This window comes from Tyto alba, unplaced genomic scaffold, assembly GCF_018691265.1.
Source record: "Tyto alba isolate M040663 unplaced genomic scaffold, T.alba_DEE_v4.0 Super-Scaffold_3, whole genome shotgun sequence".
Taxonomy (NCBI): domain Eukaryota; kingdom Metazoa; phylum Chordata; class Aves; order Strigiformes; family Tytonidae; genus Tyto; species Tyto alba.
Window position 1 is genome coordinate 3,940,619 of NW_024881304.1, and position 12,442 is coordinate 3,953,060.

At 44.3% G+C, this 12,442-nt stretch overlaps 2 protein-coding genes across 3 annotated transcripts in view; one reads left to right on the plus strand and one right to left on the minus strand.

Annotated features, from left to right (window-relative positions):
• Positions 1-1,054: 1,054 nt before the first annotated feature.
• Positions 1,055-6,551, minus strand: EMC3 (ER membrane protein complex subunit 3). Its single transcript, XM_042799740.1, has 8 exons — positions 6,302-6,551; positions 6,140-6,197; positions 5,303-5,396; positions 4,505-4,609; positions 3,719-3,800; positions 3,487-3,566; positions 2,869-2,951; positions 1,055-1,297 (listed from the first exon to the last, which is right to left on the minus strand). Exons 1-8 carry the CDS (start codon positions 6,454-6,456, stop codon positions 1,169-1,171), a joined length of 786 nt encoding a protein of 261 aa, XP_042655674.1. The 5' UTR covers positions 6,457-6,551; the 3' UTR covers positions 1,055-1,168.
• Positions 6,552-6,748: 197 nt separating this feature from the next.
• Positions 6,749-12,442, plus strand: part of FANCD2 (FA complementation group D2) — a 49,932-nt gene continuing 44,238 nt past the window's right edge. Inside the window, exons 1-7 of one of the 2 annotated variants that reach the window (XM_042799733.1) lie at positions 6,749-6,837; positions 7,629-7,730; positions 8,483-8,617; positions 9,225-9,292; positions 10,165-10,268; positions 10,819-10,882; positions 11,693-11,745. In XM_042799733.1, coding sequence (XP_042655667.1) covers positions 7,652-7,730; positions 8,483-8,617; positions 9,225-9,292; positions 10,165-10,268; positions 10,819-10,882; positions 11,693-11,745 — 503 coding nt within the window. In that variant the 5' untranslated portion in view covers positions 6,749-6,837; positions 7,629-7,651. The remainder of the gene's footprint in view (positions 6,838-7,628; positions 7,731-8,482; positions 8,618-9,224; positions 9,293-10,164; positions 10,269-10,818; positions 10,883-11,692; positions 11,746-12,442) is intronic. The other variant, XM_042799734.1, reaches the window with a different exon arrangement.

Genomic DNA, 12,442 nt, shown 5'->3' on the forward strand with positions numbered 1-12,442 from the left:
AAAAAATAACAGCCACAGAGTATGGAAGAGCTGCTGTTTAAGAAATATTTCCTCAATTTAAGGCTTTTCTCCCTGGGGAAGAGAGATCTGAGGAGTTCCTGCACGACAAGCCAGGAACAGTTGCTCCCTGTTTTCTACAGTCCAAGATGATGTTCATGCAGGAGGCTTAAAACAGGGTATTTATTTTCCCCACGTGCCACAGTAAATATCTGAATGGGGACTTCAGGAGCAGCTGGGCACCCCTGGCAGGTGTATGTCCTGCTGTGAGTGTGGCAGGCAGGAGGGGCTCCATAGGCAGCCTGAGGTGCTTATACATGGACTTGGGAACGATTAAATTAACAGGAAAAAGTCTGTGTGTTTGCTACTTTTGCATAGAGATGCCATCTCTGGATCTCCGCTGCCCAAAGACCTCTGAGGAGCTGCTCTACCCAGGAACAGAAGCAGCAAAGAGAGGGCCAGAAGTTGCTCCTGTGACCACTGGTGTGGCTACCAACAGGCTGACTAGAGCACAAGAAAGCTGATGGGGCTTTGCAGCACTTGGTGCAGGCTTGGAGATGAGAGGAAGGTGAGCTGGCCCTTGCTTTAGCATGGGCAAGAGGAGGTGAGCTCCCTGTTTGTTTTGCTTTCTTCTGAAAAAGTTTCAAACCCCAATTATTGTAACAGGAAAAAAAGAGTATAAAGAGGAAGGGCAACCACCACTTTCAGAAACTGAATCCCCACACTGCTTCTGAAGAGGTTAGATACTTTGTCACTAAGTTAGTTTTGAATTGATGAAGACTTAATTGTTCAAAGCAAATAACTAGACGTGCGTTTGTTTAAAAGGATTAAACCAGAACCATAGCTACTGCTTGTACTTTTTCTGTCTCATGAAGTTTTAAGTTCCTTAACTCAAGCAAGCTTGCTCTTTTATGTACTAGAAGTTTTAGGTCTTTTCTCCAGCATACGTTTATCAGGAAGAGAAAGAGACCTCCAGATAGAAACCCAGAGAGAGAGCCTTTGACCCAGATACAGCATACTCAGTCCTGGGACTCAAATCGGAGTTCGGTAACTGCAGTTCTGAACATGGTGTTTTTCTTTTATTCTCAGCCTTGCTAAAATACATTATATAGTTTTAAGTAACAGATTTCAAATTACTTTTACAAGAAGAGACAAAAGCATATTCTCTAATTCAGAAGATGGAGGTCTGAAGTTCTTCCTTAAACATGCCTTCAAAATGGAGGTCTTTTGCCATGAGCTCTTCTTCTACATCTTCTAAGGCCCACTGATGATCAGTCAATTCTAAAGCTTCCCATTCTGTCTGCATTGATAATAAACAGGTAGAGACAGGAAAGCAACACAGTATTAAAGTAGTTAGAAGTCAGACAAGAACTGTGCAAAGTAGTGCTTACTCTAACAACTGCAACAAAACCCCAAGTTCTGTTAAGAACCTGGCAATCCTGTCAACTCTGAAATCAGTGTTTTATGCTTAATTAGATAGTTGGCCAATACATCATAGAAACAAAAAAAAAATACATTATCTACTTTTTGTAAACCCTCTAACCTAGAAAAGTCCATTTCTTCTAAAACATCGGTCTCTACAAACACTGCAACTTCTATTCTGGGGGGGGGTCAGATGCTTTGTGGTTAGTTAATTCTTTAGTTCAGAAATGTAAACAGTTACAGGCCAAAAATTTTGCAACTGATCACAGACTGCATGTGCCTCATTGGACTGTTCTCCAACCAGCAAGCTCCCTGGAGCTGCAGTTAATATAAACTCCTTAAGCCAAGTGTTCCTAGCAGCCCAAGACCCAAGAACAGAATTTCATCCTAAACATGATGAACGATCTCCACCACCTTTGAACACAAATCTTTCCTCCTCTTAGTCCATGAAGTGCTGCTCCAGTAAGTATTATGGAATAAACTGCATACAGCCTGCAAAATCATGTCATGCAATGCCCAGCAAGAGATTTGTATTTCTTGGCCAGAACACTTCTGCAATACAGCTTGCTTGCTTTGTTCCTGCTGGGGACTACATAGCAGGTTTAGGTCCCTGCAGGGCTGAATGGCAAAACTGCTGTGGATAGGCGGTACTGGCAGGGAAGCAGAGGGACATGAGCCAGGAGAGCTCAGGGGACTGGTTAGAATTGCATCCGAGTGCTGACAGTTTGTGACACAACAGTCTGTCTTCCAGCAGAGTTGCAAACTGCAGCCCCCCTCTGCCCTGGCTGAGCCTCTGGCTGGGTGATGTGGGGTTTTTTAACCCGGAAGGTTACCAAATACAAGAAACTGCAGGAGCAGACCATCCTGACTTCCCAGGCAAGAGGTTGTCTGTGGGTAAATCTGTATTATAGTACATAAAACCGGAAACCAGGACCTTCCCTTCATGCATAAACTAGTGTTGTGAAAGGTGGAAGCAGTCTAATGAGCAACTGTCTACAGAGACTGCTGAGGAGAACTTAAAGACACAGTCAAATCCTGACAGATTCTCAGTTGAGCTAACTTGCTTACTTGATTTTCTTACCCAAGTTCCATGGTGTGCCTGCTGGACTTGTGCTCAACCGCACTATTATCACAACTTTTGGGGAGTCAGCTTCTGCTTTGGAACTAAACCTCAAGGGAAAGGAAAATTATTCCTCTGCAAAAGCAGAGGATGGCACATGAACTCAGCTTTTATATCAGGAACGACTAATGAACCAGGTTTACTTCAGGGTATCAGAGCTCTGCCTGACCCAGGGCAAGTTTCTTACCCTTCATCAGTTGTCAGCTCTAATTTTAGGAACAGGAATCCAAAGCAACTCCCTTGCTTGACAGAGGGAGAGGACAAGGTTAGATATAGCCTACAATCCCGTAAGTTCACAGCAAACAGGAGTGCAAGTTGGAGTACTATACCTTAAATGCTTTGTTAGTATCTGCTGGCATGGCCATTGCTGCCCCTGTCATTTGTTCTTGCATCACCCTAGACTGATCTGCAGCTACAAAAGAGAAATAAGAGGTTCATTTTTTTTGTGTGTCATTTAAACAGCATTTTTTGGAGCACAGTGGCATCAGACTGTTTTCTAGGTATAAACCAGAGAGTTGCAGAAACACCCAGACTGCAATACTAACGTGCCAGAAAGAGTTCTCACAGGATATCTTGTTCCCACCTGCTACATCTTATCTAAATTTACATAAAGTATGCAGACAAATGGAGGAAGAGTCTTCTACATTCCAAATAACCCCTAGAATATAAACCTAGAAATAAAAGCAAGCTTGAGAGAAAAATTTCTGCACACCAATCTGATGAGAAGGAAAGCATGGGTTAATTACCATGGAGGTTTACCAGCAGCTAGCCAATGCCTGGTGCAGAAGATCTGGATATTTGCTGCAGGTGATGTCAAACCTGGCCAGTGGAGAGTAACCACTGAGAGGCTTTTGAGAGCTTTTTGGCTGGCAACTTAGAAATCCTTCCCCAGCCTCCCCCAGGAGTCATCCCATGGAAGCTCCTTCAGAGAAATGGCAGTGTCTTACCATTATCTTGGCCCAGAATGAGAGTATAAATGCTTCTGAGTCCAAACACATTCAAGAAGTACCAGGAAGCAGAGCTCACCCTGATGAATCAGAACAAGCATGGTTGATTTCAGTTTAAAGCTGGCTTGTGATCTCATTTCAGAAGCATGCACAGACCATTCAGGGGTTATTGACACATTCAAGATTTTCCAAGTGAATGTTCAAACCTTGCTTGCTGAGGACACAGGCTTACCAGGACGCATCTAAAGTGAGCAGTTCAATTCCCTGCTGCAACATTGGCTTAAAACGCAGCGTCAGAGGAAATGGTACCTTTGCTGCAGGACAAAAAAAAAAAGTCCCAGTTTCTCAAAGTGACACTGCATAATTGCACAGCGAATAGCAAAGCTAGCAGATGTTTCTTTTATTAAATCTAATGTAGTCTGAATGTAATGCATACAGTCACAAGCTAACACATACTTTTGAAAAACCTGTAGTTCTGTATTTATTATTTATTTTAATATGAAAAGACTTTTTGAACCTTAATCAGATGGCCAAACCATCACAGGTATTGTTTCAAAGACTGTGAAGGGGGAATGCCTTTTGTTAAGGCAATAGCTCTCACATAAACAGTAAGAAAAAACCCCACCAGAACCATGAATTTAAGGAAGTATTTTTGATGTGTACACCCTGCATTAATTACACAGTAACCAACTCCCTGGACAGGTTCAGAGGAAAATCAACTATGCAGTTTTAATATATTTAAATATTGGGTTTGCCATTACAATTGTTCCTGAATACACGAGCTGTTTTCTTTGTGACCACGGTCAGTACTCTGAAAACAATTTTCCCTCCTTTGTTACGAGGCAAGCACATCATGCAGTTTATGGAGTGAATAGCAGGAGTGCCACAAGCCAAACTCACGCTGCTTCCAATCGACTGCTTTCAGACAGAGGAGCAAACCTCAGATGCAGCCCAGACCCTCGAGGTCATAATCAGAAATGCGGCCAGACCCATGGGCTGTGTTACTCCAGACACTTACTTGTGACAAATCCTGAGAATGTCATGTTGATCCAACCACCGATGAGGATCATAGGCAGAACATTAGTTACATTCCCTTTCATCATATCAGTCAACATGGTAGGATCTGCAATGCAAAGATTTTATATAAAACATAAGTGTATCACCATAGAGGGGAAGCAAGAGATTACTTCACCAACATCAGCTATTTTAATTAAGCAACTGAATGAGAAATAACAGTCTATCCCACAATCTATTCCGTACCTATTATTTTCCATTGTTGTAAAGTATTTCAGAAAATTAGATAAACAGCCAGTGTGGTGGTGGCTGCTGCTGCTGCCAAAAGGGTTTTGTTTTCTCTGCTGTGTTTGACCCCATCCCTTGTTCCAATCGCTGAACTGGCTGGACCCCTCTGTGAGCTGATGAAGTTAGAAAAATGACAATAGCAGCTAATTTGCTGCCAAAGTCTTTGGCCATGTTATTAAGTTAAATCAGTTTAGAGAAGGTCCTGCAGGAGCTGGTGCAAAAAACTGATAAAAGGACACAAGTGAGAGCAGGACTTCCCATTTCTGGCAGCACTGAGGTGGTTGTAGTCTCAGGAGACGCTGCAGGCAGCTGCAGTTTGAAGTTAAGCAAAATGAAGTGACCCAACACGTTGCTACCAAAGGGAAGGATCTCTAACCGCTCCCCAGTACGCAGCTGCACAGTCCCACCCCCTCCCTCACATTCACCGAGCAATCTGCAAAGTTGATTCACCTTCCTACCTTGGCAGAAAATTATAGTTTTGCTGCCTGGCTATATTTACGGTACCTTAACATACCTGTCATTGGGGAAGGAGGCACTACCTTTCTTTTTGTTTTCTTAAAAAATCCATCCTCTGGGTTATTAAAAAAATATTTCCGGGTCAGGAAAGACTGAAAACAGAAAAAGCCAATGCCAACACCGTAAGAAATGAAAAGACAGAAGCATTATTTCTTGCTCAGACATGCAGACATCGTATGAGTTTTTTCATAACACATCCTTCTTTCTTGGAGAGGTACTTCACTGCCTGTATGCTTTAAAGCTCTTCACCTTTCTGTTTCCCTGGATCCAGAATACCAGCTCTCTGGCTTTCTAAAATTCTTAAAATAATTCGGAGAATCCGCAATGATTAAAGACCTTTTAGTGCTTTGCACCAAGTTCTTGCGGGCTCAGAACTAATACCAGTATATCCAGCGTCTTCATTCCCCCGAGCTGGCTTCCACTTTTACAACATACGTATCTGGCAGCAACTGAGCCAATACGGGTGCCCGACTTTCAGTTCGGCTAACCTCGCAGCCGGCACTGTGTGACTCAACGCCCTCCCTATCCCCAGCTCTTATTAAATCCCCCGGTGTTTCTTGGCAGACATTAAACATGACGGTTTGGGCGCAGACTTCTTTTCAGTACGCAGTTAAAACACCGAGCAGTGGAAGCTGACATTAACGTCCGGGAAAAGACGCGTCCCATGGTCCCGTGTCCCGTTTTTCTGCCACCGGCCGCGCTCCCAGAGGCGGCCCCGGGCTGGGGGGGGGCCCGGCCTGGCCCCGCGGGCACTAACACAGCCCCCGGCTTTGTACCCGACGCCGAGCCACCCTCTGCCCGCAGCACAACGCCCCTCCCGCAGCCAGCTCCCTACCTGCTTCGGAATGTACTTCCCGTTCTCCCGAAGGACTCTGCTCCGAATCAGGACTTGGCTGGAAAAGAGAGAGGTGGCGTCAGCGGCCCGTCCCGGGGAAGGCAGGCGCGGAGCGGCGGGGCCCGGGCCGGGGGGGAGCCCGGCGGCGGCGGCGGCGCTGACCTGTCGGACACCTGCTCCTGCGTGAGCCTCTTGTCGCTCTGGAGGAGGATGGAGACGTAGTGCCGGATCATGCCCACGAAGAAGGTGATGAAGACGATGGGCAGCACCACCCACAGCCGGATGTTCGAGTCCAGCAGCAGCTCGGGCTCGCTCATGGCAGCGGCCCCGCTCCCGGCCCCGGCCGCCACCGGGCCGCTGCAGGCCCCGGCCGCCCGCGCTTCCGCTTCCGCGCTCGGTCCTGCCGCCGGGAGTGACGTCACCGCGCCGCCGGTGGCGGGAAGCTCGAGCGCGAACGGCAGCGCCATCTCGCCGCGGCGGGGGCTGAGGAGCGGGGCCCGCCCGAGCGTCCCGGGGCCGCCGCGGGCAGCAGCGGCCTGGCCCGGGGGAGCGTGAGGGCGGGCCCGGAACCTGCCCGCGGGCCCGGCCTCGCCTCAGGGCCCGGCCGCGCTCCCCGGGCTGAGGCGGCGGGCGCGGCCAAGCCGGCGGGGACGCGAGTTTCGCGCGGCCGCGGGCTGCCCGGTAAACGCTCGGGTGAGGTAAGCTGGGTGCCGCGGCGGCTCGCGGGCGTTTGGGGGGAGGTACGACAGCGGGGAGCGCTCTTTGGCCTGTCGGCCTGCACCTCGGGCCCTGAGGCGCTGCCAGAGGCTCATCGCGCTTTTTTGGGGGAATTGCTCTGTTTCCACTCTGATATTTTATGTGACTTATTCTAATACCCTCTGCCAAATAGTTGAAATTGAGCATGAGATGATCAGGCATCTTTTTAAAAATAATGTTGAAGTTTTACGGGTGAGCCAGGATTTATTTATTTTTTTTAAGCACTTCCACCCACCAAAAGATGGGTCAGACAGAGCTTTGTGCTGTCAGAACTCTTCTTGCAGTTGTACAGGGTTAGGAACACGAAAACGGTCAGCTAACTGGTCGGGCTCACAAATACTGACTAATCCTTTGTAGCTTTGTCTGGGCATGGGGAGGGGATCACAAGTTTAGATCAGTGCAGTCTGAGTCCTCATAGTTACATGATTTAACTTGCCTTTTAATTTGCCTGGGATCTGAAAGAAAAGCTAAGCCCTGTTTTATAAGGAACTGAATTTTATAAAAAGTGATATCCTATGCTATTTAAATATAACAGGCTTTAAAATCTCAACCTGTACCACAGAAAAAATGTGGTATGATACTTGTTAACCAGGGAATCTACTTTTCTTCAAGCAATTTAAATTTCTGGAGCATTTCATTTCACTATTCACTAATACATTCTAGATTTGCTTAAAAAATTTGAATTAAAGTCATGTCTCCTTTGCTCACTTCTCTCTTTCCTGCATTTTTACAGGCACCAACAAAGGTTTTGTTACAATGATTTCAAAAAGGAAATTGTCATTAACTGATGCTTCTGAAGAGAACTGCAAGACAGATTTGCAGAGTAGGTGCTCAGGTATAATCTTATGGGGAATGGAGACCCATTGGTAGAGGCAGCAGCTCCCAGGCAGGGAGAAGGCCAGAATGACAGTTTTGATAATGCTAATTGTTAATGACACTGTTGATCTTGAAGCACTTCTTTAAATCACAGTAAATCAACGATGCCAGAAGCAGTGCCATATCTTTTTTCAGTTCTTCTGCTCTCATACCTTTGATCAGCGTTTAGCATCTTGAGCTTTAGTGTCTGCAGATTTTGATCAAAACTGATATCTATAAGTCAAGCCAAAATAACCTCTCTACGTAGCTGGAGAGAAGATAGTTTTTTTTTGCTTTAGCAGATGAGTGGATATCTAAGAGATGGGTCTGGTGGGGGAGCCTATACTAAATTTGTGCTTTTCAGGCCAGAGGAAAATATGTGCTCTAGCGTTGCTCATAATCTGTTAGTGGGTGTGTCTCCCACGAGAGTAAACCACTGAAGGTGTATCTTAAATGTCTTTGGTTATGAATCACTAAAAGGGGCGAGTAAGAAATGTTCCTTTCTGGTGTCATGCTTCAGGGGTAATTGCTTTATAGGATCTGCGCATCAGCATCCGAGTTGGCTAATGACTGCTGTCAAACAGCAGTACAGTTGTTCTGGTCCCCTAAGTGTATTCTTGTGTTCCTCTGGTTTCTTAGTAGAAGGTTAATTTTGAATTATTCATTTATATGAAGGATCCTTGCTATTTTTATTGCAGAATATATTTGATGTAGCATGTCTTATTTTCTCAGAAACAAAGAAGTCGCGGATTTCTAATGAGGAGAAGGCCTCTGCCCATGGTGGAGTAGAGGATGAGGGCGTCTTTGAAGAGCTCCTTAGAACATCAGGAATTATACTGAAAACTGGGGAGGGACAGAATGAAATAGGTATGGGTTTAACACTTGCTTTCTCTACTTGTATCTGAAAACCTGCAAAGATGACTGGTACACAGTAAAGCTGTGTTCTACTTGAAGAGCAAAAATGCTTCAAAACAGCATGTTCCAAAGTTCAAACAAGCTTTCATCTGGCCTCTTTTTATATACCTCTTGAATTGCACAGTTCCTTCTGAATTCAGGGTGTTACCTAAACTCATTATGCCAGATTTTTGGGTGCATACATGATCAATCAAAAGAATTCTGGAAGGTTATTGGAGGTATGTGGAATAAGATTAGACTGCATCTGTGATTAGAGTCTTGAGTTACAGAGGCAGGAGCTCTGAAATAAGAAAACAAACATGTCATGTTCTCTCAGATAAGGCCTTCAGGAATTCATGTATTAAGCCCTTTTAATGCTATTAGCTACTCTCAGCCCAGACGGGAGAAAGCACAAGTTGAGATACCACTTAGGCTTCTGCTAACTGGACTTCTCAGCAGAGCAAATGTGGGAGTATTGGTGGATGGGCTTTAGAGCCTGTGCTTAGTGCAGCTGTTGTTATGATGTTGTATGGATAAAACGTGTCCGGTTCTTTATTTTCTTTTTAAACTTTCTCCCTAGCTGTAGATCACATGGCTTTCCAGAAGAAGCTCTGCCTGGCCCTGGAGAAACACCCTACTTACCCAGGTGTAAGTCACAGACTGTGCTTCAGCAGGAGCCAGCTTTAAAACAGTTTGCTGTGTAGCAAAAGATGCAAATGCAGTTGCCTGTCCTTGCTAGTCCCATACGAAAGGCTGCAACACGGTAGCTTATCTTGGATTTCTGTGGTCCAGACTCTCTAATTTGCTCAGTGTTGCCATCCGAGCCTTTTGGTCCCATTGCCCTTCTGCTGTATCTGTCTCTTCTCAGCTATTATATCTGAATAGTCAGACATAGAGATGACCAGCATGTGCTTTTGTTAATTCAGCCTTGGCGTGCATGCTCCCAAGTTTGGTTTTGCATAATTCCAAGCAAAAGCGCTGCACTTTCACCACTTTGCCCTGTCAAAGTAATTAATTGGTAATATTATTCAATAGACAAAGACTCTTAAAGGAGAAACATAATTTCCTTAACTTTCTAGTGGAAGCTGTGTTTGGTTTTGTATTGCCTGGGAGCTGACAGCATTAAAACTGCCACAGTGCTGTGCTCCTCTCCAGTCAACAAGCCCAGTGTGAAAGTCCCTGAGGCCAGTGATTTGAATCCTGCAAATATTTTTTGGGGTGCAGCTCTTGTCACATTAAATGTCGCCATCTCAACTGAACAGGAAGAAAGTCAAAGCCTGTTTAAATCAAAGTAAAATGTGAGACCGTTGCTTTAGAGTTATTTTCTAGAACAACTAGTGTTTCCTTTGCAAAATGGTTTAGACTAGAGTTAATTTGTTATCCAGCTTTCCTTCCATCACAATTTCTGTATCTCTGCAGTTCCATGTCTAGCTCTTCCGTATTCTTGTCATCTGCTCACAGAGAGCATCCTAAAAGACAGCGTCTTTTGGGGAAGTGGATAATGTCTCTCTGCTTTGCAGGTTGTGAAGCAATTTATCAGTGGCTTGGAATCTCATATCAAGGACAGAAACCAGTTCAAGAACTGTCTCTTGCCATGCACTCCCATACAGACCGAGGGGTCAAGGTCAGAGAAAATGTATTTTGTCTTCCCCTTCAATCAGAGTTGGTCTTTATTTAAATGTCTTGTAACATTGAGTAGAGTGGAGGGAAAGGCCATGGCTCCAGCTGATACACAACAAGACTTGTTTGTTATGCAAGAGTGGCTAGTGTAATACATTGCTATTTAATAGCAGTAAGGTTAAAGTGGTAAGTCATGGAATTTACTAGCTGCCTCTCGCATGCGTTAGACTCCACGGCATTTTATATCAAGAATCAAATACTGAGAAAAAAAAAATTGACAAGTTTGGTGAAGGTCAACTGTTTTTTGACAATTTTTCCAGGAGATACAGCTTAACCACAGACACTTTTGCATTTCCAGCTCACACAAGTCTTGCAGAGAGTAAGCTCGTTCAGAGCTAAAGTGCAGTTTTTAATTTTTTTGTGTGTGTGTCTGTAGTTACCATATGTTACCATAAGTCACTATGTTTTTTAAAAAAAACAGTAGGGGAAAGAGTTACAGCCTGTTCTCTTAACGTGTTTTTGTTACAACTGTGGTGGAATCTTTCATCTTGCAGGACTCTGGTGCACTCGTATTGTGAAAGCCTCATTAAACTGCTTCTCGGAATTAAGATCTTACAGGTATGGACACCTTAGTTTGCTCTTTACAGTGGTGTTGATTTATTTAGGGATCCTTTTGCTTATGTAAGTAGAGGATTAATAGAACTGGTTGTGAGGCAGATGAGGCTGCATCTGGAATAGTATCCAATTTCTTGTTTCTTTAGGGATGCAAAGATGCTCAGGGCCTAGAGCACATGACATACAAGAAGAGACAGAGGGAACTGGGTTTGTTCAGTCTTAAGAGAAGATTAAGGGAGATTTTGTGGTCTTCAAATACCTAGTTACATGGTGTAGAGAAAACAGAGCCAGACTCTTCTCAAAGGTGGACAGGGGCGGGATGAGAGATGACAGCTTAGGTCAGCCATGGGAAGTTCTGATACAATATAACCACTTTTCACTGTGGAAAATGTTTCCTTTAAGTGCTAGAACAGGTAGGCTAGAGAGGTGACCGAAACTCCATTATTATAGGAATTTGAATCTTGGAAGTGTTTAAAAACAGGCAAGATGCTGAGCAAGAACAAGCTCTGAGTTGTATACGAGTTGCGTCAAAATGTGTGTGGAGTTGAAGAAGCATCCTGCCTATATGCTCTGATTCTGTTAGATTATGTGGATAGTTTATACCACTCTCAGCATTTGTGGTTTTCAGGCTGTATGCCTCCTTTCTGGCATTAGGCAATAGATTTCTTATACAGGAAACTTTGTTATTGGTCCTTTTGAGTATTTTATTCTCTGTGCGTATTTCATCTTTTGTGAAAGATCAGGTTTGGTGGCAATGCCACAGCACAAGAAGTAAATCATCATCCTAACACTGTCTTTTTGCCTTTCTTCTAGCCTGCTGTCATAACAGTATTGTTGGAAAAGATCCCTGAATTCTTTTTTGATATGTGAGTATAGACTGTCTTCTCTCTGCCTTGAAATTTCTTCTTTTGGACAATTACTGGCTGTTTGACTTTAACTGTTACTTCAAATTTACCTGAATGGATGTTTGCACTGATGTTTGTTTCTTTATACGTGTGTAAAATTGTCAGTCAGGTACCATGACTTTAAACTTGTGGGTGCATAAAGCAGAATACAAATTGATAGAAGCTGGAATACAGACATGCCTCATGATTCATTGTGCTTTTCTTAGCTCCTGGCACAAGCTCGGCAAGTATTTTAGCAGAGGGACTATGGAGTGTCTCATTATTTAAAAAAAGATGAAAGTGGCTGGCAGAATTTTAGGAGGCTGCTAGATGCAAACAGACCTTTTAAAAATGCAAATTTGTTCAAACAAGACAAATACAAGGAGCATATGTTGATTTTTGAATGTAGAACTTCATAGCAAAGTGAGAGATCTTGAGGCGCAACATAGGCAAGACTTGAACACTGAAGCAATTTTTCCAGTGCCCTGGGTGCTTGTTACGCAGTTAGTGAAGCAGGTCAAGGGACAGAAAGAAGCTGAGGCTGTTCCTGATACACTGTTTGTTTCAGTGCTGAGTATCAAGCAGGGTGCAAATGCTGTACAGACGTTAAGTCTGAGAAATTGTCTCAGACTGAGATCTTGTTAGAGGAGGTTTTAACACAAACAGCCACAGAGACTGA

Bases quoted from the DNA above. Each gene is read 5' to 3' on its own strand.
- EMC3 (XM_042799740.1), bottom strand. From the start codon at position 6,456: ATGAGCGAGCCCGAGCTGCTGCTGGACTCGAACATCCGGCTGTGGGTG. The intron at 6,198-6,301 runs GTCAGCGCCGCC...TCTCTTTTCCAG, and splicing joins CAGGAGCAGGTGTCCGACAG to CCAAGTCCTGATTCGGAGCA. The intron at 2,952-3,486 runs GTAAGACACTGC...TCTCTTTTGTAG, and splicing joins CATTCTGGGCCAAGATAATG to CTGCAGATCAGTCTAGGGTG.